The sequence below is a fragment of the Oncorhynchus masou genome, chromosome 27 (assembly GCF_036934945.1).
Source record: "Oncorhynchus masou masou isolate Uvic2021 chromosome 27, UVic_Omas_1.1, whole genome shotgun sequence".
NCBI lineage: Eukaryota > Metazoa > Chordata > Actinopteri > Salmoniformes > Salmonidae > Oncorhynchus > Oncorhynchus masou.
This window is the reverse complement of record NC_088238.1, coordinates 48,803,940-48,831,935: the sequence shown is the minus strand read 5'-3', so window position 1 is coordinate 48,831,935 and position 27,996 is coordinate 48,803,940. Positions and strand designations below refer to the sequence as shown.

The 27,996-nt window shown below is 42.5% G+C and overlaps 1 protein-coding gene across 1 annotated transcript; it reads right to left on the bottom strand.

Annotated features, from left to right (window-relative positions):
- Positions 1–305: 305 nt before the first annotated feature.
- LOC135516333 (protein transport protein Sec24D-like) lies at positions 306–26,844 on the bottom strand. The gene is given in 24 exon segments (XM_064940562.1): positions 306–1,560; positions 2,130–2,219; positions 2,369–2,560; positions 3,690–3,869; positions 4,225–4,343; positions 5,267–5,405; positions 5,731–5,876; positions 6,125–6,221; positions 6,677–6,847; positions 6,982–7,098; positions 9,281–9,374; positions 10,529–10,720; positions 13,932–14,056; positions 15,057–15,172; positions 15,543–15,681; positions 19,715–19,842; positions 20,851–20,962; positions 21,438–21,553; positions 21,849–22,148; positions 24,177–24,291; positions 24,293–24,311; positions 24,702–24,801; positions 25,192–25,393; positions 26,737–26,844. Coding segments are annotated over 23 exon segments (3,099 nt in total). The 5' UTR covers positions 25,343–25,393; positions 26,737–26,844; the 3' UTR covers positions 306–1,419.
- Positions 26,845–27,996: the final 1,152 nt, after the last annotated feature.

The window sequence follows — 27,996 nt, the reverse complement described above, 5'->3', positions numbered from 1 at the left end:
CCTTTGATCTGGTGGAAATTGTGTCTGAGTGTACTCCTGGCTATCCGTAAAGAAAATAGTTCTGTCCGGTAAGCTTAATAAGGAATTTAATGTAATTCATACTTTCACTTTTGATCAAGTATATTTAAAACCAAATACTTTTAGACTTACTCAGATGTTACCGGGCGACTTTCCCCTTTTACTTGAGTCATTATTGATGTATCTTTACTTCGCAAGTATGACAATTTGGTACTTTTTCAAACACTGCTCAACAAGATTGTTAGTGAGAATTTCAATGGAAATAAGACAAGCACATTACATCAAGCTTTTGAGAAGTAGTCAGGAATTTAATCAAAAACAATATTTTTTATATAGATATATAGGCTTTAGGCTCAGAATCTACTCCAAGGCCCCTTCACTCGAATACATCCATTCAAGTTACGCCACTGTTTTCCCATCTCTGCACCACAATTGCTCGGTATGACCTGAGATATGTTTGCATACAAACCTTACAGAATAAAGTCTGTATCTCACTGGAATAGACTAATGGCCTATATTTACAACAAAAGAATTAAGGCAGACTGAACTGGCACAGGAACTCCCATTTCCCCCAAAACCTCCATCTAGCATACAAATAACCAATAATTGACTTTATATATTAAAGTAATGATAATGTCAGTAAATGAGACATAAGCAGTAACTTGAAGAGAAAAAAATAAGGTATACAATTGGAATTAAGAGTGTGGAATGTTTCATCTCATCTTTACAGAAAAATGTGGGTTATTTTTCCCATGTTTGTCAGGGAGTCACTGGCTTTGGCCTTGATTCAATAATCTAGCTAGGAAATTCTCTCCATACTTGAGGGTAATGGAAAAACAATGGAATCCAATCACTAATGGTAAAGTGAGCCATTAATTTAATAGCCACGGCACCAATTTTCAGTCATGGCAACCAAATGTTTATTCCAACCCATGTGGCTAAATTACCATTTGATGCTGTGAAATTCTGTCAACTCTTTCCTAATGAGAAATTGTGACAAGGAATGTATGTGCTTTAAAACAGTATGTATGTGCTATAAAAAAGCTAAATATACACTAATAAAAAAAAATGGGTTTACTCAATAGTGAATCCAACTGTCTAATGTTGCAAATGTGGTCCGGAGGGTCTAATGTGTCCCAAATCCCAGCAATTCCTTTTACAACCATTGGCCGAATTACATAGAAATCAGTTCATTGTTAATGTACATAAATTCTGCTGACTTAAAGAAGTCAGACTGACTCATATGTAGACAAATGTAGAATGCAAACTGGAGCACAGATCCTGATACTCTGATAGATGAGAGAGAGAATGGTAGTTCTGTAGGTTTGTGTGGAATAAGGGGTTAAAGAGTTGTTGGAAAGGCAGCTATGGACTCTGTAAGAGGTGATATCCAGGGGGGGGTTAAGTGAGGACTTGTCTGATCTCGCAGTGGACGTAGCACAGGAAGTCCATGTAGGAGGCTCCACCATGGGGCCCCTTGTCCTCCACCAGGTGCTGGCGGAACAGCATCTCAGACCGGTCTTTCTGCTTCACGATCAGAAGCTATACACAGGAACACAGTCAGCTTACGACCTTACCCTAACTCCAGTGCACAGCTTTGGTCCTCAAGGACTACAGTCCTGTTTGATTTTCTTTCTCCCTGGCACTTAATCGCTAAATGATGTAAATAGTAAGAAGACACTGCTGGTTTTCATTCTAGCTGATGAGCATCTTGGGAGGTGTTCATCAGCTGGAATGGAACCAGCAGACCTGGTAGCCCTCGAGGACCTGAGGTGCACACTGCTGCTTTCAGGTTTTTTTAAAAGCTTGCTCAAACTTACCCAGTCTATTATTAATATTATTCTATATCAACAGCAACATATTACACTACTCCTTTCATTTTTTGGCAGTTGCTTTCAAGCAAAAAACAGTGTAAGCTTGGGTAGCCTGTTGAATATGTGATTTTATTGTTCCCAGGGCTTAAAATTAAGATTTATGACCATGTGATAAATATGGCTACGTTTGTTTCCCAATTCAACAAACAGATACTGTTCTTTAATTATATCAAAGTAGTTTAGACATCCAGTGGAAAGTATGCATAGTAACAGTAACCAATACATCGAATACTGTACCTTCATGGCACTGGGCCTCTGGTCAAGCAATGAGTCAATGATGGACCGCAGCTTCTTAGACTGTGGGTTATCTAGAACTGGCAGGGAGCTCTGGAAAACACATGCATATTAGAGATATGTTCTTTCTATGCAGTCTTGAATTAACTTTTCAAATATCTGAACTAATGGTATCTAACTAAGGTGTTTCAAAACACTCCATCCTCTGTAGAGCTTGGGCGTAAGGGAGTTCTGGTCCTCACCAGGTCAGCGGGCAGGTGGGCGAAGGAGGGCACATTGAAGACTCTCTGGACCAGCTCTGGGGGGCAGGCCTGGCCCAGCCACAGGAAGAGGGAGCGCCCATTCTCCAGCAGGAACATGCCAGCATCTGTCAGGCGCTCCTCAGAACAGCGCACTGGAGCTGGCACCACATCACTGGCAACATCCATATTGTGCTGGAGGAGGAATCAATGAATGAATATAACTTCAAAGATATGGAGGGGGCTGCACATGACTCATGTTAGACCAATCTGTAACAAGAACCATTGTATAAACTGGACCCCAACAATAGCATTTTGAGACGAGTCCTTACAAAATATTGAGCTGTACACCTTTTCAATGAGATTGCTACTATTTTTTTGCCATAAATGCATCTTGCACTTTCATTCTGGTGAGCAGTGCTCCAGAGTTTGCAGCATATTATTAGGAGAAACATTCCAACCCTAATTATGCACATCTTAAAGTATTTCCTTAAAACAATTGCCGTGTTTGCTGTGACCCACAAATGAAAACAAAATGAATCACAAGTGCCTGGTACTTTCCCAGCAAACATGGCAATTGATGTGAAGGAGAACAAATAACTGCCATTGTATGAGCCATTTTGTCACAATTATGAAGCATGTAATTAATTCTACTGAGGGCAACTATTTACCCTCATACTCTTCTCTGAAGTCTCATGCACACACTATTCATTCAGCGTCTCTTATCAGCCACCTCAAAACGGCAGGTTTTGCTGGGTAATTGTTTGTGTGCTGGCATGCAATACACAACCTCATACAAATGCCATCATTTTTGTGGAATGAGTTGCCATATCAAATAAGAGGATGTCACACTTTACGGATGCCAATACCAAAGAACTAGTAAATGCGTCAACTATGTTGTAGGGAGGTGCAGTGAAATGCTGCCCTCTGCTGTTCATCAGAAACAGGGGTCTTCTTTACCTTAATGGGATTCACACTGAATATCTTTCAGTTTCGTTATTGTATCCCTTGACCAGTGTGATATTCAGTATATATCCCAGAGTATCTTTTGACATCAATTAAGTGAAAATCATGTAGCCAGAACTTCACACTAACAATATGATGACAGGAAGTGGGATAGTGATAGAACACTTAAGATTGGAGGTCCATTTACCTAAATGAGGAAGGAAACAGGTATCATGATCATAGAAAAATGTAATTGCAGTTGGTAAGAAGGACCTCAGAGAGGGAGTGAGATTGATGGGACATGGGTAGAGCCAGAGGTGGGTGCGTTTGTGTGTGTGCGGTTTCTTCAGCAGGATAAGGCAGGAGAGCGTTGTCTCACCAGTGGGATAAGGCGTGGGTAGAGCAGCAGCTGGGTATCCTCCACCCCCATGGCCGTGGCGATGAGTCTCTGGTGAGCCCTGTCATCTGTAGAGAGCTCAGCGCTGCCCACCAAGGGACCAGTCTTCATCAGGCTGTTTAAGTAGACTGGGAACACCTTCATGGCATCAGGCAGAATCAGCTACACACAGATACACAAGGGGAGAGAGGAGCAAGTTAGAACCCCTAATACACGACTCCCTGACACTATAGTAACAATGTTTGCGATACTTGAAATGACGAAAGCAAACCTAAAACTGCAGTAGGAATCAAATTTGCAGGAATCCTTCGGTCTTTCTTTCATCAGTTTACTTTTGTACCCTGCACCTGTAAGTTAATGGATGTTTGTACACTTCTTTAAAACTAGATACTTGAAATGTCACCAGCCTAGGAGTTAAATCACACCACTGCAATTGTAAAAAGTGACCATAACACAGACAAGTAAAAAAAAAAAAGTTTTATTCTATGAAAGTTGTCCAGTGTTCTGTGCCACTGACCTGGCTGGCAGCGGAGGGACTGGAACAGTTTTTCCTGTAGCAGGCTAGCATGTGGGCCGTCTGGTTGACCAGAATCTCCCTCACCGTCTTCAGAGGCTGGTTCAGCATGGCACGGTACGCTGAGAGAGAGGGAGTGATGAAGGGAGAGGTAGAGGGCATTTGAAGGTCAGTAACTGTGTTCCCACACTAAAGCTGTCTAAAGTGCTCTCATGTCATACAACAAGTTTGCTTGTCACTAATACCTTATGGGAGGCATATGGTTCTGGTTTAAAAAAGACTCACTTCACCTCTTAGTTATCTTATAAGGTGATTTAGATATACTTGGGTATCAGGAAGCTAAAGTGATGCATGAGGTGTATTTAACTAAAGTAGAATTATGACACCATCGACCAGCAATGTTGAAGCCACAAGTCGACTGAAGCAGATTTCCCAGATAAAGGTCTACATATTGGGTATCATTATGCTGAATAATGCATAATAAAAACACACCAGCCAAGTGTGTTACATCCAATGATCAGACTATTTAATTCAAGAGATTCTCCAGTACTTGTGTATACTTTTTAGCCAGTAGATCTGAAAGTAGCGCTCACGAGCCAAGTGGTCCCTGAAAATTGTGTACTACGTCACATATGTGCACCACGTCATTGCCCTCTCTCTGCTGTGTGTGCGCATCATGTGCCTCTTGCTCGCTGTCACTAAAATGGCAAGGGGCTGAAGCTCATTGGTAGAACTCAAAATGCTTAGGGGACTGGCCCATGTGGGGGGAAATGGCACAGCTTCCTGAAAAACAGTCGCTTTCAAACGCATCGTCTCTATTTGAGGTAAGAGTAACTATTCTCATAGATTCTGCATGTATGAACTACTGACACATCCAGCCCAAAGGCTTATAAAAATACTTAGACATGCTCCGGAACATTGGCGAATAACTCTATATCGAATTGCATTCATTATGCCTAGATGGGAAGTGGATTTATTGGGCATCTCATTTGGACCTTACTGAACACAAGCCTAAATACAGTAATACTCTGCTGTGTGTAGTCACCTGACTTGGTGAAGAAGTTGATGAGGGCGTCAGTCTCACAGCTCTTGTATAGCTCAGACAGCTGGGCGCTGCAGTTCAGACTGAGGTTGTGGATCCGCAAACGACGCTGGCCGCTGACGGTCGTGTACAGCAAGGCACACTGGGAAACGGAACACACACACACACAGAAGCCGTTAGAGGGTCAAAAGCCTGTCATGATTTCAATCTTACATGTCAGAGTAGGATGTTAAAGGCTTTGTGGAACCTTTGGCTGAAAACACATTGTGAATGGGATACATTGGTTATTAAATATGATGCATATTTGTATTTGTTGCAGTCAAATATCCACTTTGCAGTGAGCCTAAATATCTGATTAGTGGTAACCATTCAAAACAGAAGCTTAAGATGACTTCAGCAAAACAATTTGGTGTTATTTTTTTTTTGAGTCGTGTGTGTGTGTGTGTGTGTGTGTGTGTGAGAGACACCTGCATGAGTGCGCCCGTCTCCTCGCTAAGTTTGTCATCGTGTTTGAACTCCACAGTAACAGCCTTGTCACAGTCCACGGCAGCCATCTCCACATCTGTGGTGTTGTTCATGTGGATAGCACCAAAGAAGTTTGTAGCCCTGAAGCCTGGCAGGAGAGACAAGGGAAAACTATGGGTTAGTGTCTTGAAGTGCAATACAGTCTAGCAGTATTAAAACCAATTTTACCTAAATACCTTTTAATCAATGCATAATTTAAGCATTGGAATTATCTGGCGATGTAAAACTGTTGGAAACAAATGTAATTTAAAATGTTCTTAAATTCTACAATCTAAACTGTACCTCTTTTTTAAGTACATACAAGTGCAATATACTAAAAACAGTTGACTGAATTACCTGTGCTGGTGCGGACTCTCATGATGGCGTCAAACCCGATGGCCTTCTCCACATCCTTCCTCAGGTCACTCAAGAAATGCTCTCCATCCATTTCCACCTGAAATACACAGGTAGTGACACAGTCAACCACAAGGTAACAGAGTTTCCCCCAATTATACTCCATGGAATATTGGTCCAGTGCCAAGATCTGAATGAGAAAATGGGCTCTAATGCATTTCATGTAATGAGAGTAATTTCATGTGTTCAATAAGATAACGATTCATGGACTCAAAATGGCAGTGTGGACAAAATAAGATGTTCTGTGGCATAAAAGGAGCGCTCTGGGGAACTAGACGGCAGGTAGCTTAGCAGTTAGAGTGTCGGGCCAATAACAGACAGGTGGCAGGTTCGAATCCCTGAGCTGACTAGGTGAAAAATCTGTTTATGTGCCCTTGGACAAGGCACTTAAATCTAATTGAACCTGTAAGTCATTCTGGTTAAGAGTGTCTGCTAAATGACTCAAATGTAAAAACAAACTATTGTGCAGTTGTTTGCATTACTGTTTGTGTATACCTGGAAGTTGCTGTACTTGAAAATGGAGCCTCCTGTGTGTGTGGGGACGTCTCCCATGGTGGCGAGGTCCACATACTGGCTGGGGAAGAGGAAGAGATCCACGCTACAACCCTGAGACACACAGTCCTTGGAGAGCTGCTCGTACACACCCTTCTGGGGCTGGAACAGAGTCTAGGACACCGCAGGGGAACCAAACAACACACACTTTAGAAAGCAAGCTATTCACACACTAAAAACATTTTAATAGCCAATGATAATATGGTCCACTTTGTTTTAAATGCAAAAGACGGGCTATTTTTCTTTACCTTCTCTTTCTCTGTGTTGATCAGCTTCTTGTCGTCCCTGTTCTTCAGTTTCCCAGGGGCCTCGGCGGTGGGGATGGATGAGTGGAAGATGAACAGCTTGCCACTGCATTCTGCTGTCTGGAGAAAACAAAAATATATATCACATTATGGAGACGTAACAACAGGAGTGTGTGAATACAGGAAAAAGGTGTACATGCAAGTATTTCCTCGTGTGACCATTTCAATGAAGGGAAAAACATTGATTTGACCTAGACGGGCCTCATTATTTTCACGTTCAGTGAGGGGATTCTAGGGTTTAAGTGTAGGTCAACAGATGGCTAAAGCAACAGAGTCAATGGTCTTCGTGACCCAAATTAGTTGTGACTCACCATCATACCCGCATTTTCCCACCTGGACAAAAGGAACACCTGTGAGAATGCTGTTCATTGACTACAGATCAGCACCACAGTGCCCACAAAGCTCATCACTAACCTAAGGACCCTGGACTAAACACCTCCCTCTGCAACTGGATCCTTGACTTCCTGACGGGCCGCCCCCAGGTGGTAAGGGGAGGCAACAACATCTGCCACACTGATCCTCAATACGGGGGCCCCTCAGGGGTGCGTGCTTAGTCCCCTCCTGTACTCCCACGACTGCGTGGCCAAGCACGACTCCAAAACCATAATTAAGGCCTGATCACCAACAATGAGACAGCCTATAGGGAGGTCAGAGACCTGGCAGTCTGGTGCCAGGACAACAAGCTCTCCCTCAACGTGAGTAAGACCAAGGAGCTGATTGTGGACTATAGGAAAAGGAGGGCCGAACACGCACTCATTCACAATGACGGGGCTGTAGTGGAGCGGGTCGAGAGTTAAGTTCCTTGATGTGCACACCACCAACAAACTATCATGGTCCAAACACACCAAGAAAGCTGTGAAGAGGTCACGACAACACCCTTTCCCCCTTGGGAGACTGAAAAGATTTGGTATGGGTGCCCAGATCCTCAAAAAGTTATACAGCTGCACCATCGAGAACATTCTGACCCGGTTGCATCACCGCCTGGTATGGCCAAGGTTCCTGCCACCCAGGACCTATATACTAGATGACGTCAGAGGAAGGCCAAAACAATTTTGGTCAAAGACTCCAGTCACCCAAGTCAAATTGTTCTCTCTGCTACCGCACAGCAAGCAGTTTCAGAGCTCCAAGTCTAGTTCCAAAAGGCTCCTGAACAGCTTCTACCCCAAAGCCATAATACTGCAGAACTATTAATCAAATGGCCACCCAGACCATTTACATTGACACCCCCCCCCCCCCCATTTGTTTTTACACTGGTGCTACTCGCTGTTTATTTTACCTTTTATTTAACTAGGCAAGAACAAATTATTTTTTTTACAATGAAGGCCTACCCCGGCCAACGCTGGGCCAATTGTGCGCCGACCTATGGGACTCCCAATCACAGCCGGTTGTGATACAGCCTGGAATCGAACCAGTGTCTGTAGTGACGCCTCTAGCACAGAGATGCAGTGCCTTAGACTGCTGCACCACTATCTATGCATAGTCACTTTACCCCTACCTACATGTACAAATTACCTCCACTAACCTTATTGTATTACTTTAAAAAAAAAATGTTTATTTAGTCAATATTTGAACTCTTTCTTGAAATGCATTGTTGGTTAGGGGCTTGTAAGTAAGTATTTCACGGTAAGGTCTACACCTGTTGTATTCGGCACATGTGCCAAATCAAATGAGATTTTCGGCAAGGCTGTCTGTTCGCATCTGAAATTATGTGACCTCTACCACACATTAATTCAAACTGAAGGCAAGCCGTTGGGAAAAATTCAGTTGGAACCGATTAAATAAACAGTTCTATTAAGAAGCAAAACGGAAAGTTGCCGAGTCATTGGGTTGATGGAGAAACTGTTTAAGGCACAATGCCAACTGAGAACGCACGGTATAATGGACTATGCTGACAAAATAAAAATCCCTTTTTGGGGTGGTAAAGGGGCTGTGACTACAAAAAGTTTAGATGGCCTCTACAGCTGACTTATTTTTTGGGACTATTATAATTCCTCTAGCTTTGAGTTTAATTGATGTCACAATGTACTTTATCAACTTATTATGTGGGTCTGTTGTCTTTTAATCTGTCGTCTTTTTATTTCAATGTGCCAGTGTTTTTCCATCTGTCCCTATGTAAATAAACAATTGTAATGAAATCAGAGAGGTTATTTGGTACTTTAGTCCATCACCGCCTGGACAAACAAACAGCTGCCCTACTATCCCATTCCATCGTGTGTGACAGAGTTGACATCTAGCCTCTCACCTTGAGTGCCTCGACCCCAGCCTGGATGACGGGGGCAAAGACTGTCTCGCTCTCGTTGGTGTCTGCAAACATATCAGGGATCTGGTCCAGGAGACTGGAGAGGAGTGAGAGGGAGAAACAGTGTCACAATCATTCACCTCTGGTACATTGTGTTCAACACTTGGTAGATACACAATTTGCTCTGTCCCAATTGTGTTAAAATAGTTGTTTCATTGCCTCCTTTCCTTTATGACTGCTAATCTGAAAGGAGGTGATGGGTGTAAGTACTACGGTCAGTGTCCATCCAGTTATTTTAACAGTCTGTGGTTTATCAAGGAAGAGAGATGAGGAAACAGTTATTTTCGATTACTGGGACAGCCAGTGGCTACATCCAACGGTATTGTCCTTACAATTACACAGTTCATTGGAAGAGTATCATGCACATAAACAGTTTAGAAGAGTGAATTTCTCAGCTCATGCATTAGATAAAACACCTTTGGAAGAATTGTTGTTGTTGCTACAAAGTCATATTTGGATCTAAACCAAGGACTCAACTCACATGTGTTTAATTATATTGTACAAGTTGAGAAAAATGAGTCAGTTCTTCAGAAAAACAAACTGGTTGATCTGGGAGTAAGAGATTTATCATAGACATACCAAAATATCAAGTTGTAATAAATAATTTTGATGCTGTGTCATACAACTGCATAGATAAGACCATTTTCCATATAAATCCACATGGGTCTTTTTAATATAAAATATTTCCAGGGACCACTTCTCTGGAAGCAACTGTTTTTCAACGTTATCTTGACATTTGTGATGAAAACCACTACGGATAAAATGAGGCCTTGGACACCTGGTGTGGCAAGATAATCAAATGCTGTCATTCAACAATTGTTTTCAACACATGAAATAGATGCACATCGACAGGCTTTGAGAAGGAGCTGGAGATAAAGACAATGTATACATTTATCAAAAATAGACCACTACAAACCCACAAAGTAAGATTGTTTACCCTTTGGTCTGCATCAGATTGTAATTTATACCCCAAAGTGTGACAATGTGCAGAGTTTATCCTGCCCCCCCCCCAAAATTGGGCTATATAAGCAAAATATTGTCAATGCCTCCTTCAAAAAGGTTCAGATGCCTAACGTTACCAATGACCTGCCTATTGCTATTCATAAACAATAATGAACATATCTAAATATTTGAAAACATGCAATCAAGCATCACTCAAATCATTTCTCATGTCAGAGGTGTGCCCCTTACTTGTTGATGACGGCGCGTGACTCCTGGAAGTTGACGAGGAAGCCGTCGAGCAGTGGGACAAACATCTCGGCCGTGTCGGACACCACCATCATCTGAGGCTGGGCCAGGGCACTCTTCACGTTGTAGAAGTGTAGGATCTTGTTGTAAGTGACAAAGCCCACCTTCACCGTCGAGCTCTCGGCACCATCCTCTCTGTGCGGGAGGAAGAGTGGGCAAAGTTGGGGATGAGCGTTAGTGTCATTTAGGGGGAGGGGGGAAGAGAAAAAAAGAGAGAGAGTGAGAGAAGCAGTAGCCTGGCATGAGTCCTTAATGATAGTCATGTCATTGACAATATTTGCCTAAAACATACACAAATTTGGGAGCAGGCTAGAAGAGAGAACCTTTCAGAATAGTTTTTTATTTGAACTAAACATGCTTGTCATTACAGGGAACTATATTACAGCATAGATTAAGTAATCACTAAATTGTTATAGTCCCTGATGCACTCTGACATAAAGTGGCCTATAAGTGGCAGATCAGTCCCCTATTCTGAAGTTGTATTCTAAACATGATATGACAAGAACGGATAACAAATCAGTGGATACACACACTGTTTGCAAGCAGTGTTAGCTAACGGACCTGGTAATAGAAACAATACAATATTCCCAAAAGTATCAACTCCGCCTGTCTGGCACTTCAGGCAGGCTCAAGCAAATGCTCAAAGAATTTGAAAGACTTCATATAGTATTTTAACGCAGTCATGTTAGCTTCAGACAAATAGGCACACAGTACTACAGGATATGGGACAGCCAGATCAAAAGTTGACCTATGTAATTGCTCCTTTCATTACGATCCATGTTTTGGTTATTGATGCTTCAATAGGTAATGTTAAATTATAAACTAGGTGGTTCGAGCCCTGATGCTGATTGGTTTATAATAGCAATAAGGCACCTCAGGGATTTGTGGTGCCTTAATGCGTTGTGCGTAAGAATAGTCCTTAGCCGTGGTATATTGGCCATATACCACACCCCCTCGGGTCTTATTGTTCAATTAGAGCGCTAATGGTTTTCCTTCAACCTCTCCGATATCACTACGCCAAAAGGCACAATCTCATGCCCAGTTTTTCAAACCTTTGTATATTTATTTGCTCTAGCAAAACAACTTCCTGACATTATTTATTTAACTACGAATGTTTTAGAGAAGTTTTAGAGTTAAAAACATTCCTGGGTGCAGAAACCCATTTTTAAAGTAAAGAAAAAACACATTGGAGGAGAGGGTCTCATTCCGGGATGGGCACCTCTTCCAGCATCCACCACTCCAAAAAAAAAAGGGCCATCACCCAGTCATGCCTGATGAACTTACACAAACATCCACAGAAAGATGGTTAGGATTGTTTTTCTTCAGGGCAAAGTGCTGATAGGGGAAGTAAAAAAGGGGCCTCATATGCTTTCAATTAAGATGACTGCCATCTCTGATGTCATGTGATTTAATGTCCACACACTATTTCTCTCTTACAAACAACCCTCTCCAACTCGTGCCTCAACAGAAGTTCAATAACATTAATAATAAACTGTCAGTGAAATATATTACTTTGTTTTAGCCCTTTACAGATCTCGCTTTCATTTTCATGGACTGGGGAGAATTCCACCCAGTTGAGATAAATTCTATTTTATATACACCTCTGTGTTGATGAGGCTACAGAGAAAGTAGCTGTAGTTGCACGAAGAGAACCTGAGCAACAAATTAAAGCTCTTGGAATTGGCCTGTTGACTAGTAAGTCTGTTGAACTGGGGCCTGTATCTAAAACCCTTATCATCAAAACAATGGGTATCACTATTTGGATAGTCCATCTGTAGATGCTCAGTATCAGTAACATTTCAACTATCTACTAACCCTAGCCATAAACGTAACCCTTAACCTAACCCTTGCAAGCAGTTGATTCTCTACAAATGGTCACACTACAGATGGACTATCCAAATAAAGTGTAAAAGTATTCCCCATCTGACAGGGGAAACTGGGGTTTGCCTCCCTTTCTGAACACAGCAGTATAGAACTTGCACTTTAACCCAGTATAAATGAGGTGCTCGTTATAACTAAATCTGCCATATGTAAATGATGAGACCCATAGAACAGACTTATGCCAACATCAAGAACTGACATGAGAAGCAGTCATGCAATGCAGCTTTTTCTTGCTCGTTTTCATACTGGGTAACAGTGATGAAATATTAAAATGGAGGAGAAAATGTCACAGGATTTAGTCTATACCTGCGTGTGCTTTCTTGGAGCCCCTTTTCCCAGTAGCAAGCTAGAAGCAAAAATGTGGCTATTTCGGCAGCGTTGCAGATCCTTATAAAAGTGTTCTGTTTCCAACATGTTTTCCATTAGTTTCAATACAGGACAGAGCAAAGTCTCAATGGACAACAGGGAAGAAAAGTAATTTAAAAACAGGGGGCTTGTTTGGATAGAGCACTACCTAACCGTTTCGGGGATGACGTAAGGGTTTCGGACAAATATCTCCAGAAGTCTGCAGGCTAGGAGCGAGAGCCAGTTTCCAAATAAGTTATGTTAGGAAAGTCAGGTGAAGTATGTCATCCGTTTCTCGATGGTAAATCAAAACCTTGTGTCTTGTTGGCGACCCATATAAAACAGCCAAAAATCAGACCCATCTGTGCCGCGGACTTCTTGTGTCTTGGACATGATTCAGGGTTAGAGTCTGCACTGCACCATAACATTTTCTCCCCTCCCCCTCATTCTTTCCCTTCCCCTAGCATCTCCCCCCTCCCATCAACCCACCCCCACAACCTTTAGGAAATAATTTTCAACTGATGAGATACTTAAATACTTGGCTTAATGCTTTTTTCTTTGCCTTGTAGATGTGGGACAACCATATTTGGCAAGGTATCGCGGATTTCCAGTAGTATTGTGTTACACCCTGAGGCGATGGAAGCATAATGAAGCTCAGGCGAACATATGGCCCCCCCTGAAGATGTGTTGACAGAAAAGTGGGAGGTAGTGTAGGCTATAATGTATCTGGAGGTCTGCAACCCACCCCAAATATCAAACCACCAAGCTACACATTGTGGGTGATGGGGGCGTTGAAAACCAACACTTCTATAAATTTAATGTGGTTTCTCTCTGACGTGAGACTTCAGTTATCCTATGCTAATCCTTTGGAGAGCAGGGCATTGTATAAAAGATTCTTACATTGGACATGGCTTACGTCATTTCACCATAACCCCTAAGGCTATGTAGTGGGTCTCACTCAAAGTTGGCAGATTGCATATAAAAAGATCTTGGAGCTAGGCAGTAGGCAGAGTGATATTTGGCCAGGTTCCAGAGTGCTAAAATGCAGGTGGTTCAAGGCTCCATTCCTTGATTACGAGGTCAGTGTTTGATAGCGTGTGTGTGTGTATTGTGGGTGTACCTGGGCAGGTTGTCTAGCAGGGTCTTCAGCTCCTCACATACCAGTCTGACCAGTCCGCTCTTGATGTTGGCATAGGACACGTCTATCATGAAGATGTACGCCGGAGGACTGGCTGGCTTGTTGTTCTGAAAGAAAGAAAGAGGACATTTTGAATTACAACTGTTACTTCACCTTATTTTCTTAATTTGCGGTTTAAAATGTCTTTGTCTAAAACAACCCTGAAAACAAACTATTGTTCACTTATGAAATCAACAACTGACCCTGCCTCCAAGGTTAACCACATAATAACGTGAACACACCAGAGACGTCAAATCTGTACCCCAACTTTAGGTGAAACGTGTAGGCTACTATTGGATCCCAATTTTCTCTCTTCTTCACATGTTCTGCCCTGTGTATCCCTCCACCACACCCATTACTTTCTCTGCGTTTTAAGCTTACAGCTTGCTTGGATCTTGGAGCCGTTAAGACTGTGTGTGACATCCGACTGCCCTCCATTTGTTAGGAATGTGGATGAAGGACACAGCACAGGCCGTTGTTTTGTTTCCGCGGTAACAGTTTGACTCGGCTCACCTCGGATGCTTGCGCTGAAAGCTGGCCGGGACTACATATCCAAACATTAATAAACAGACTGAAGTAACAAGATGGCTTCAGTAGCAAAACGTGGCGTTGCTAGCCGCCACTTACCTCTACCCAGAATGTACTAGAAAAGACCACCCCACAGAGCGTAACAAAATGGAGCACTTTTGGCTTTAATGAGGTGGTGTTGAGAGAACAGAACATGCTTTTGCCTGTACTCTGTGCTCCTAATCACTTTCACTTCATACAAGTCTTTAAGAGATAGACTCTTGCCAAGCATTACTTTGGCCAGTTTTATCCGTTCTGTTCCATGTACCATCACAGCTTTCCTCTATGTCAATTCAAATTGTAGGTTATTGGCGATGTATAAACTGCTAGGAATATTGATTGAAACACATTTTACTTTTCATCCATACAAAAGTAATTCAAAGTAGTTATTTTACCAACTGACAATCTCTTTATTTGTATAAAATTAAACAATATCATACATAAGGTTCACTATGAAGGTTCATTTATGAAGATAAAACACAATGGTAGAGCATTGCTTACCTTGCAGTAATCCAAGGTGGCTTCGAACTCATAAGACCCCAGCGACAGCTCTGGCCTCTCATATAAATCCACCCTTCTGCCCATGTGGTCCAGGTGTTGGAAATAAAAAGCTGGCACTGTGAGAGAACAAAATAACGTGTTTTACCAGTGGTGACAAAAACGTCACCCAAACATAATATTGCCTCTGCTTAGCAACTACGCCTTAAATGGCTTTCTCCGGCATAGTGTCCCCTACCCGAGTGCATTAGTTTCTATGTAAGAGGGTTCAAAACTACCATAAAGCCCTGGTCAGACCTTAAGTCAGAAATATGAAGAATAACCCCAACTACTATCATTTAAAATCTTGGATAATGTAAGTTACTCAAATTAAAAAGACAACTTGTTTTTTTTAGCTTGAGCTCCAAAAGATTAGTCAGATCCATAGCTGATCTTTAGCCACGGGGCATTATGACCTAATAAGGTCTCCCATCCCCTCATTATGGGTACCTTCATTGACGCAGTTGCAGAAGCCGCACTGGTAGCGGCGGCCGCCATCGATGAACTGCATGTAGGGACACATGTAGGCTTTGCAGCGGTTACAGCGGATCGGGCCAGTCTCACCATGGTTCACGATGTAGAGAGGAGTCTGGGCCACACAATAGAACAGAGGAGATAGTCTCATAAGACAGCCATCACATAAGAGAGCCGTCACGCGTTTGTTTTAGAGAGTCAACTGTTGCCCATAGTCAACAGTTCGTGCTATCCAGGATCCTTGGGACGTCCCTACCCCATTGAAGTTAAAATGTAAAATGGTTATGTAAGGGTTAAGGTTCGGAAAGGATTATGGTTACGGTAAGGGTAGGGGGACATCCCAAGGTTCCGGGTAGCACTGACCCATAGTCAACTGTACATAGACAATGCCTTAGTTAGTAGTTTGGGTGAAATTGACAGGCTTCAGGTTAATGATGATTACTACCATGCATTGTCCTAACCAGTTTATAAACTCAGCAAAAAAAGAAATGTCCTCTCACTGTCAACTTCATTTCTTTTCAGCAAACTTAACATGTGTAAATATTTGTATGAACACAACAAGATTCAACAACTGAGACATAAACTGAACAAGTTACACAGACATGTGACAAGCAGAAATGGAATAATGTGTCCCTGAACAAAGGGGGGTCAAAATCAGAAGTAACCATCAGTATCTGTTGTGGCCACCAGCTGCATTAAGTACTGCAGTGCATCTCCTCCTCATGGACTGCAACAGATTTGCTAGTTCTTGCTGTGAGATGTTACCCCACTCTTCCACCAAGGCACCTGCAAGTTCCCAGGTATTTCCTGGGGGAATGGCCCGAGCCCTCACCCTCTGATCCAACAGGTCCCAGACGTGCTCAATGGGATTGAGATCCGGGCTCTTTGCTGGTCATAGCAGAACACTGACATTCCTGTCTTGCAAGAAATCACACAGAACGAGGAGTATGGCTGGTGGCATTGTCATGCTGGAGGGTCATGTCAGGGTGAGCCTGCAGGAAGGATGATGTCTTCCCTGTAATGCATAGCATTGAGATGGCCTGCAATGACAACAAGCTCAGTCCGATGATGCTGTGACACACCGCCCCAGACCATGACGGACTTTTCACCTCCAAATCGATCCCGCTCCAGAGTGCAGGCCTCGGTGTAATGCTCATTCCTTCGACGATAAATGCGAATCCAACCATCACCCCTGGTGAGACAAAACTGCAACTCGTCAGTGAAGAGCACTTTTTGCCAGTCTGGTCTGGTCCAGCGATGCTGGGTTTGTGCCCATAGGCGACGTTGTTGCCGGTGATGTCTGGTGCCTTACAACAGGCCTACAAGCCCTCAGTCCAGCCTCGCTCAGCCTACTGCAGACAGTCTGAGCACTGATGGAGGGATTGTGCGTTCCTGGTGTAACTCGGGCAGTTGTTGTTGCCATCCTGTACCTGTCCTGCAGGTGTGATGTTCAGATGTACAGATCCTGTGCAGGTGTTGTTACACGTGTTCTGCCACTGCGAGGACAATCAGCTGTCCGTCCTGTCTCCCTGTAGCGTTGTCTTAGGCGTCTCACAGTACAGACATGGCAATTTATTACCCTGGCCACATCTGCAGTCCTCATGCCTCCTTGCAGAATGCAGTCATTGACTGGATAATATATCAGTAAATACAACCAGGATGCAGGGCTGCAATAAAAACATTTACTTGGATCACATCCTTAACCCAACCTTAGAGTGATTTAAAACACAGTGCCCATGTGCTCTCTGCCAGTGTGTCACAACTGAGGCTGATTAAATGAAAGGCTACACATGCACCCGATAGATACAATTGCAATCGGTTTATATAAAATCGACAACTATCATCAGAAATCAAGCGACATGAATCAGACAGTGGGGCGCCACCTGATACACTAGTTGGTCAGAAGGTTCAAATCAACATTTCATATCGTGGTGTAGATGTACTGTAGATCAAATTGTTTTCAAGAAACGTTCTTCCCTACTATGGGTCATATTAGGGGCTATCCTGGGGGTAAAAACACTTTAAAAAATCATTATGTACCTTTGACGAAGGGAAAGGACATCAGAAGATCTTCTAGTTTCAGTTACAACACAATAAAAATGATCATTACCGCCTACTCGGAAATGATGATACAAAACGTTGATTTGAACCTTCTGACCAACTAGTGGGTCAGGCGGCACCCATCTGTCTGATTCATATCGTGTGATTTTTGATGATTGTTCTCGATTATATCGACTGATTGTTTCTGTTTGGGGCGGCAGGTAGCCTACTGGTTAGAGCGTTGGACTAGTAAACGAAAGGTTGCAAGATCGAATCCCTCAGATGAAAAATCTGTCGTTCTGCCCCTGAACAAGGCAGTTAACCCACTGTTCCTAGGCCGTCATTGAAAATAAGAATTTGTTCTTAACTGACTTGGCTAGTTAAATAAAGGTTAAAAAAAACACGTGTGCCAGTCCTCCTGAGTAGTTGGGCTGTAGTGGCTCCCTTGGCCAAAGGTGGAGTCCTTTCCCAGGCTTCAGTTTATGCCTCACCAATTGGTTCTGCCACGCTATCTATATACAATCATCCTAACAGTTAAATTTAGCTTTACTTTAAATTCAAATATTGCCTTTAAAAACAGAGCTATTGTGGAAATTAAAAACAAGACCTAACACAGTGCAACAGTCTAGAAGAGTGAAGTTGTTGCCGTTTTACACAAGTGTGAGTTCTATCAAGATCTTTGCCCGTGTAGACCCACACTCTGCCATAAAGCATTGTCTAAACATTGTGGGTGATCTCATCTTTAACTTCAAAACAGTTATTATCGTGCAACTCAACACGTGGCGTCACGATACGCAAAGCAGATTTTCTCCTCAGAAACGGATCAATCTCATGCTTCATGTATGTAAATAGCTGAATTACATTTACATTACATTTGTCTATAACTGAACGTTTCTGTCCGAATAAGGCTTTGTTTAATGTAAGGATGAAATATTTTTCCTGCTGAGTGGGAATGTGTAGGAATACAGATGGTGAAGGTGTGCCTATAGCTTCTGGCCCACACAAACAAACCCATGGAAACATATGGCATAAATTACATGCACAAAGTCCGTACACTCACAAACATTCATTAGTGAAAACAAACTGTGCGCACATGCTATATTCACACGTGCATGGCCAAATAGCCAAATCTCGTTCAACTACTTCAAACCATTTACATTAAGCATCACTGAAATGATATACTATCCAAAATATTGTAGCCTAACAACCAAAACATTGTCTCAGGGATTTAAATCTAACCTAAAAACACATTGAATTGTCCCAATAAGACTCCCTTGATTTCTGCTCTTTCTTGAGGGGAGGCTTTTACTCTATTACTTGTTTATATACTAGTGTGTGTATGTTTTTCATATGGCCTCCAAGACCATTAAACTCCACATGCGGACAGAAGTGAATGCAGCCAAGTAGTTCATCCAAATGGGATGTGAAGCTGAATTATAAAAATGTTTAGAATAAATCCAAGTGCGATACAAGGGTTTAAAGTTAAGACTCACTGCTTGTGCAGTGAGGTCATTCATTACAAACAAAACAATAATGCTAACATGGCGATAATGTATTAGCTTTTGTTTGATATGGAATCTATGCAGGGCATTAGCTTCCTACTATGGGAATCATGCTAGTGCTGTCTGGACATTGAGCGCTAACCAGAGAAGCCAATGCACTTGATTGCTTTGCTGAACCCCTTTCATATTCTGGGGTCCACACAGATCTTGACATTAGCTAATTAGCTCTTTCTACGAGACAGAGCGAAAGCTACAGTAGCATTGCCTAAAAAGGCCCTTTGGCACAGAAGACAAAATGAGGGGAGGAATATCTAAGGCAGGATTCCTGAGACCACCCAAGATCCACATGAAGGTTGTTCACAGGACACACAAAATTTACAGCACTTGGACGTACAGTATATTTTTAAGGAAATAATACATCTACGTGCCATTGAGTAAAACTAAAAGTGCCTCCCTTCCCTAAAAGGATGTCTACAGTATGTACCTGAGGTTTGGATAGTATCTGGGTTTAAACATCTTGGTTTCAGAATTCATAAGTGGTTTAGTGGTCTGGCTTTGTATAACAATGTGGATAATCTCTGCAAACATACACAGGATAAGGCCTACCTCATTCTTTGGCACCGTGGCGAAAGGTTTGATGATGGCGCCCAAAGGAACTTGGCACTGCTTGGCCAGGTCAGCCGTGCAGGGGAAAGAGTAGGTGGTGCAACGCATGAATCTTGGACTGGCGTTTCCTAAAGAGGATGAAGAAATGGAAACAAAGTTTTAAAAAATGTAAATGGTTCAATTAAGTTGTACTCATTGGTTTGATTCAAGAAAATATATAGTTTAAACATGTTAGCATTTTGTGTTTACGCATAAAGCCTTCCACTAGTCCTAATATCGTTCAGTTCTTCCCTTTATATATTCATCAGCCTGTAAATAACTTACATTTTCATTTTTTACAAAGAAATGCAATATTCAGTGTTCTAATTCATACATTTAAGTACAGTATCAAACGTGACCACTTAATTCATAACAATCAGTATTTCCCTTGCAATTTTCAGGTAACGTTGCACTCAAAGAGAACCTTAACATTAATATAATTTTAATTTTTTTCCAGTGTGGTCAAACAATTTTTCTGAGATGAAAATTTTAAGTTTGACAAATCTGAAGTGGCGCAACGAGATCAAAGGGTAAAGTAAATACAAAGTTTTAAAAAATGGAATCTCATCTAAAGATGCATGTTATATTACTGGCTTCTAGAGGTATTCATTTGAGTTAGAGCAGGGGTCTGTCTACTCAAAATGAACCAAATAGAAACAAAGAGGCCGAAACAGGGAGGGAGCTACCTAAGAAACTCTAGTTTTCATTGCAAAACGTTTCCCTTGAGAAAACCTTTTGCAACGGTGTGCACTAATGAAAAGACCCCAATCATGTTCCTTATGTTGCCATTAGAATGTCTTTCAGAAGTGTATGTTTGATCTAAGGCTATTATCGGATTTGTTCTCAGCCATCCGTGTCACGTTCTACTAATCCATTCCTTGGGGAACCCCACAACTGCACATTTTTGTTCCATCCCAACACAAACAAACCTGAGTCAACTTGTCAAGTAAATCACAAAGCCCTTGAATAGTTGAGTCAGGTGTGCTAGTGATGGACTGGACAAAAAGCTATGTTAAGTATGTTGGAAATAAGGTTAGTTCTGTTCAATGACACAGATAAGTTTGTGTTCACAGTACAGTGGTATTCCTGTGTCTTACCTTGGTCCTGTACAGTAAAGTCAGTAGTGACTAGCGGGGGAACCTGACCCCTGAGGTTTGTGGTGTACACCTGTCCTCCTCGTTTGGCTTGGTCATCCTCAGTGACTTGTGTCTAAACCAGAGAGGTGCATTGTCAGTGAAAGAGTGTATACTGTGCGGAGCCATTTCCTTAAACAGTCAGGCTGTGGGTGAAAGCTTTCAATCGGTCAGTTTTTGCTAGATGTGTGTGGTAACGGAGACGTATTGGCATCGTACAAATTCACATTCTGCCGTTGCTTTGTTGTTTGCCTGAGAACATTCCAACCACAACCAGTCAAGCATTTTGTGGTTTTAACTACGAGACACAGGGTTGACTTTGTCATTTGTCTGTCATACATTTCATCCAAATAAGACACATACAATAGGTAATTTTGGGGAGGTGGGGGGGTAACAAAAATGGGATGCTCACATGTCTATCCTGGGCCCATACTGGGTGTGCAGTCTTCTAAAGAGGTCTTTATAGGTAATACTGGCTTGGAGGTAGCTGGGAAACATGTGAAATGGCATGCAAAGATGTGAAGTCACACGAGGATTAAAGATGAACTCACTGTGCTAGGAATGGAGTCAGGGTCCAGCTTTTTCTGAGGTGGCCCGGACATATGGGCTGCCCCACCTTGGAAGGGTCCCGCCATCCCGGGTCCCGCCATCTGCCCCCCAAACTGACCTGACACACAGACCATGCCACAGTGTAAGGCTCTGGTGACCTACACCTGGTGCAATCCTAGTGGCAAGCACACACTAAGTGGTACAGTACTCCAAAAGCAATTTGTACACACTACTCACCACCTTCGGTAAGATAAGTTTGACTACCACAGTGAGTTACCATATCCTAGATTATTCCTGAAAACCATGTTTTATTTCAGGAATAGGCTTCATCTGGCTCCAGGAAACTGGCCCTACAAATCCATAAAGCTTTGCAGTGATCATCACTGAGCCACAGGTAACTGCGCTTTCTGTACCTTGTGGTTGCTGAGGATACCCTGGTTGTCCGGCTGCTCCAGGCCCAGGCTGCTGGAAGCCCCCAGAGCCTGGAGGGGGTGGGCCTGGGAAGGGCCTACCCATGCCTCCCATTGATGGGTGCCCTCCCATAGATGGGCCAGCTAGGGGCGACTGTGGGGGAGCCATCTGGGGTGAATGGGGGCCTGTAGGTGGGGGGCCCAGGGTTGATTGTCCCATGGTTGGGGGAGGGGCAGTCAGGAATGGCTGCTGGGCTGGGGGAGAGGTGGGGGGTGCCTGAGGGTTCTGCATGGGCCCTGGACCTGCAAGATAGGTAGGGGGAGTGTGATCAACTGTCAACACACTGCATCAATGAAGTCTAACAATAACTTTTTTATTTCACCTTTATTTAACCAGGTAAGCCAGTTGAGAACAAGTTCTCATTAACTGTGAACTTGCTAAGATAAAGCAAAGCAGTGACAAAAACAGAGTTACAAACAAACCTACAGTCAATAACACAATAGAAAAAATATATGAACAGTGTGTGCAAATGTAGAAGAGTAGGGAGGTAAGGCAGTAAATAAAACAGGCCATAGAGGCAATTACAATTTAGCATTAACACTGGAGTGATAGATGTGCAGATGATGATGTACACAGAGATACTGTGGTGCAAAAGAGCAAGAAGATAAATAACAATATGGGGATGAGGTAGTTGGGTGTGCCATTTACAGTTTGGCTAGTGAGGGAGATATGTCTCCAGCTTCAGTGATTTTTGCAATTCGTTCCAGTCATTGGCAGCAGAGAACTGGAAGGAAAGGCGGACAAAGTAAGTGTTAGCTTTGGGGATGACCAGTAAAATATACCTGCTGGAGCGCATGCTACGGGTGGGTGTTGCTATGGTGACCAGAGAGCTGAGATTAGGCAGGGCTTTAACTAGAAAAGACTTAGAGGATCTGGAGCCAGAGGGTTTGGCGACGAATATGTAACGAGGGCCAGCCAACGAGAGCATACAGGTCGCAGTAATGGGTAGTATATGGGGCTTTGGTGACAAAACGGATGGCACTGTGATACTCTACTCACCAAACTTGATGTAGTCTGTTGGAGGCTATTTTGTAAATGACATCGCCAAAGTCAAGGATCGGTAGGATAGTCAGTTTCACGAGGGTATTTTTGGCAGCATGAGTGAAGGAGTCGTTGTTGCGAAATAGGAAGCCGATTCTAGATTTAATTTTGGATTGGAGATGCTTAATGTGAATCTGGAAGGAAAGTTTACAGTCTAACCAGACACCTAGGTATTTGTAGTTGTCCACATATTCTAGGTCAGAACCGTCCAGAGTAGTGATGATAGTCGGCGGGCGGGTGCGGGCAGCAATCGGTTGAAGAGCATGCATTTAGTTTTACTAGCATTTAAAAGCAGTTGGAGGCCACGGAATGAAAGTTGTTTGGCATTGAAGCTTGTTTGGAAGTTTGTTAACAGTGTCCAAAGAAGGGCCAGAAGTATACATAATGGTGTCATCTGCGTAGAGGTGGATCAGAGAATCACCAGCAGCAAGACTGACAGAGAAAAGAGTCGGCCCGAGAATTGAACCTGACACACTGAACTCTGAGAAGTAGTTGGTGAACCAGGCGACTCAGTCATTTGAGAAACCAAGGCTATTGAGTCTGAAATAAAAATGCGGTGATTGACAGAGTCGAAAGCCTTGGCTTTTATCGATAGCGGTTATAATATCGTTTAGAACCTTGAACATGGCTGAGGTGCATCCATGACCAGCTTGTAAACCAGATTGCATAGTGGAGAAGGTACGGTGGGATTCGAAATTGTCGGTGATCTGTTTGTTAACTTGGTTTTCAAAGATTTTAGAAAGGCAGGGCAGGATGGATATAGGTCTATAACAGTGTGGGTCTAGAGTGTTTTCCCCTTTGAAAAGGGGTTGACCGCGGCAGCTTTCCAATCTTTGGGGATCTCAGACGATACGAAAGCGAGGTTGAACAAGCTAGCAATATGGGTTGCAACAATTTCGGCTGATAATTTTAGAAAGAGAATCCAGATTGTCTAGCCCAGCTGATTTGTAGCGATCCAGATTTTGCATCTCTCAGAACATCAGCTGTCTGGGCTTGGGCAAGTTGCTAACATAGCTGCATGCTAGTTTACCGAAGTTGACAAAGCCATAAATATCTAGACTACCACTAGTAAGAAAAGCTTCTGTTCTACTGTTTGGACAACACAGCCGTTTGCTTTTTTAACTTGTTTGTAAGTTGCTTTGCATCTTGTTTACTTTCTGAAGTGGATGCCACCCCCATAACCATTCCCAATACAACAATCTTGAGTTCTACAAACAGTGATTAATTACCATATCCGAGGTTCATGGAACCCATCTGATTGGTGAGCTGCTGTGCTGGGGCCTGGGGGGCCATGGTGTGGTAGGGGGAATTAGGGGGTTGTCCATACGGCGAGGCGGCAGCAAGCAGCAGGAGGGGCAGGGTACCTGGAGGACAGTAAACAAAGAGCTAAATATTATCTGTTCCAACAGACAAAAAATATTCAGTCCATTTACCTATTAGTGGACTTGAAGAAAATGGAAGAAAGAATGCACTAAGAGTATTGGGATGAAGCCATGGTTGGCTTTCAATTCTTGACCCTTTTACCCAAAGTGTGCACTTGCTCCCTCCCACTCATTGGTTGAAAGCAATGACATGGTGTTAACATGGGCTAGAGGGTGTTTCTATCATAGGTATTACACCATTCCATTCCATTTACATTTAATACAATTCCATTAGGTGGATAGATCAAGTGCATACTTCAGGAAGAAGGGTAGAATTCGACCATTAGAACATTGTGGTAAATGGACTCTGCTCGGTGGAGTAAGCTCTGTTACCTTTGAGGGTGAGCTCCATTCTGCTGAATGTTTGAGCCATACTGGCTGGACACCTCTGGCAGAGGCATGCCGGAGGGGGATGACACAGGCTTCATCAAACCTGGAAGGTAAAGAATCCTCTTATGGTCACACAATATATACACAAAGTATGCACCTGAGCAAAATGTCTCATCTAAATGCTGTGCCAATAGCATTGCTGTCCAGAAAGCATCCTCTTGCAGTCACACATTACATACACAGTACAGTATGCACGGGCAAACCTTCTAAATAACGAGGCGATAGTATGGCCGAGCAACAGAAAAACATATCCCTAGGCTTAAATGTGGTAATTTCAATTGGAAGCTGCATTGCTTGAATCATGAACAAACAATTGCTCCTGGACTAATAAAGAATTGCACACATCCCAAATGACAAGATCAGACCGGTTGGATGAAAAGCTAAACAGAAGATTTTACAGTAGGAATGAGAGACCAAAGGAACGTGGCTTTACCTGTTGGTGGGGCTGGGAATGACTGAGGTTGTCCCCCATAATGTCCATAGAGGGGCTGGGCAGGCGAACTCCCAAACCCAGCTGGGTAGCCCCCCATCCCAGGCTGGGCCTGGGAGTATGGAGGCGTGGCAACATAACCCTGCTGACTCATCCTAAATGCTGTTAAGGTCTTCTCATTCCAAAATGGCAGAGACCCAAGAACCTGCAAAGACAGAAGCAAGGAATTTTGTTTTCTGAGGATGCAGTTAATTTAAGGCAGGCTAGACTTGAAGGGACAAGAAAATGTTGCTTGAATTTAAAAGTGAGATTAAAAAAGCTCTAATTCACAGAATTTAGAAACAACTGACACTGCACATGGGAACATTTTTCCGAGACCGCACACTTGACAGGTTGGTGGTCTTCAGTAGTTTTTTCCCCACACCTAACATCAGTATTTTCCTACAGTACAAAGTAAATATGTGGTATTCTCCACTAGGCAACACCAACAAGCAATATTTGACCTCAAGACAACAAGACCCAAGCACATTGGAGATAAGGTCCCATCATCATTGTCTAATCTACAATTGACTATACTTATGTCAGTTTCCTGCAACAATGCTCCTAAAATAAGATGTCTTATTTTCTCAAGATGAATATATGTGCTAACATTTGACAATGGTTGGTTCATGATGACATATTGGAGAAATTGTAGGCTATAGATATCTTTAGCTGTTCAAATTATTCACGTGCAGTGTTGGTGAAATCATTCTTGAGCAATAGGCCTTTCAATAAGGCCAACGGTTATAAATAAATACATAGACCTAAATACATTTGTCACCTTCTGCAAAATAGCATGCTATATTGTTCTCACTTGTGAGCAAATTATTGTTCTCCCTTGTAAGCTATTCTTTATCTTTTAATCTCACAGTAAAGTTGACATTTTCACCATTTTAGAACCAACTAAGCTTGACTTTATGAACTTCCACACTATAGCCTACACAGTTGTCAAATATTGCTCAATTAAGGCCACATAAACAGCTGTCTCACATTGACAACTCCGTTCTCGACTCGTAGACAATCAAATACAAAAGTAATTAAAAATAAAATGTAAAAAGTCCATAAATTAAGACAGAAATATCAAGAGACAGTCATAGCAACAAAAAAAAAACGTAAAACGAGTCCTTCAGCCACTACCCAGAATTGCCACGTCAAAGACCGTTATTTTCGACACAAATCTTAGCATCGCCAACCTAGGAAACGTTAGTCTACCATTTAGTTACAACCAGACTGACGCCGATATTTATCAACTGCAAGAAAATATAGCTGTTGTTTGCAGCACCCGAATCAATATCCATCTATCCAGCGCACAACATGCGTTTCTGATAGGCGCCGTGTACGTTATTTACAAATAGATACATTGTTGTTCATACACGGAAATGTCTACATGTGAAACTAAGTTTGCTTCACGGAGAAAGCATTCGGTTAAAAGCATGCATTTCAATGGACCAATATATGATAAAATACCCTCTTACAAATCCCATTAGGCTTTTCTGTACAATTATTTACCTGTATTCTGGCGAGTATCTGCCGAGTCTTCTACTCTGAATTCCTGATCGTGAAAGCGGAGTGCCACGTCAAACTCCAACACAGCACAGGTCCCTATGCCATGTTTTCACTAGTTACCCCAGCCACAAAGTCAGAATCGCCGATATCGTAAAAATCCATGAAAACAAATATCTGATTTTTTTTAAATTAAGGTTAGGGTTCGGCATAAGACTAGCAGTGTGGTTAAGGTTAGGGTTAGGTTAATAATCACATTTAAAGAAAATACATTTTAGAAATAGGCGGGGTTTATGACTTTGTGGCTGTGTTAACATAGTGACGACCCCCATGTATCGCGCTGCAGTTCTCAGTGGTGCGTGCGCATGCGCCAATTTGTGGGAAACCCTACAGGTCAGCATAGACCAATTGCGCCGATTGCGTAGCATTAAACTCTTCAAGGCCCAGTAAATTGTGCAGTTCTGATTTGACAGTTAGGCCTATAGCTATGGCATAAGGTAGGCTAAATGTAAACCAGTAAACTATGAAGGAAGATGGGTAGACCCATTGCTTTCATGTTTCATTCACTATGCAGTAGTAGGTAGATATCCACTGTCACATGATCTTACACGGTGTATGTTATTGAGACCAAACCAGGTTGTACATAGATATTAATTAGCAGGCTAGATCTACAAAATTCCAGATTTTGTTCAGATTATTTATAATGTGAAACCATCGTTTACACAGTCAATCAGCAATTGATTTCAATTGTTTAATCTCTGCATAATTGTTGGCTACATGCGACTGTAGTGTGTTCATTCACTTTCTAGTATTCGTTTAGGCCTGCGTATGCTCAAGACAAATTCCCTATCAGTGAATTAAGTTTATATTATATTATGTATCGCCAGGGTTAGTCCATTCTGTTAATTTCTATAGGTGTAGCCAAACGGAAAAGAGTACACTCAATATCCTTGGCACCTCACATGCCCATACTCGACTAAATTGACCGCGGGCCACTTACAGAGAACGTCATCAGAGAGGCTATTCAAATGTACAATGCAATTAATCAATAAATGTATAGGGATAAAAATACCAATTAAATAACTTTCAACCAATATTCTACTTAGGCCAACAAACCCATTTGACTAGAAAACCAGGCTGCATAATCGCTACATTGAGATATCAGAGCTCATATTATTGTAACTACACTGTATGAAAAGTTCAACCCCGACTCAGTTGTGGCCCCATACAAATGCTGTTACAAGACTTTCCCTAGAGCGCACCACT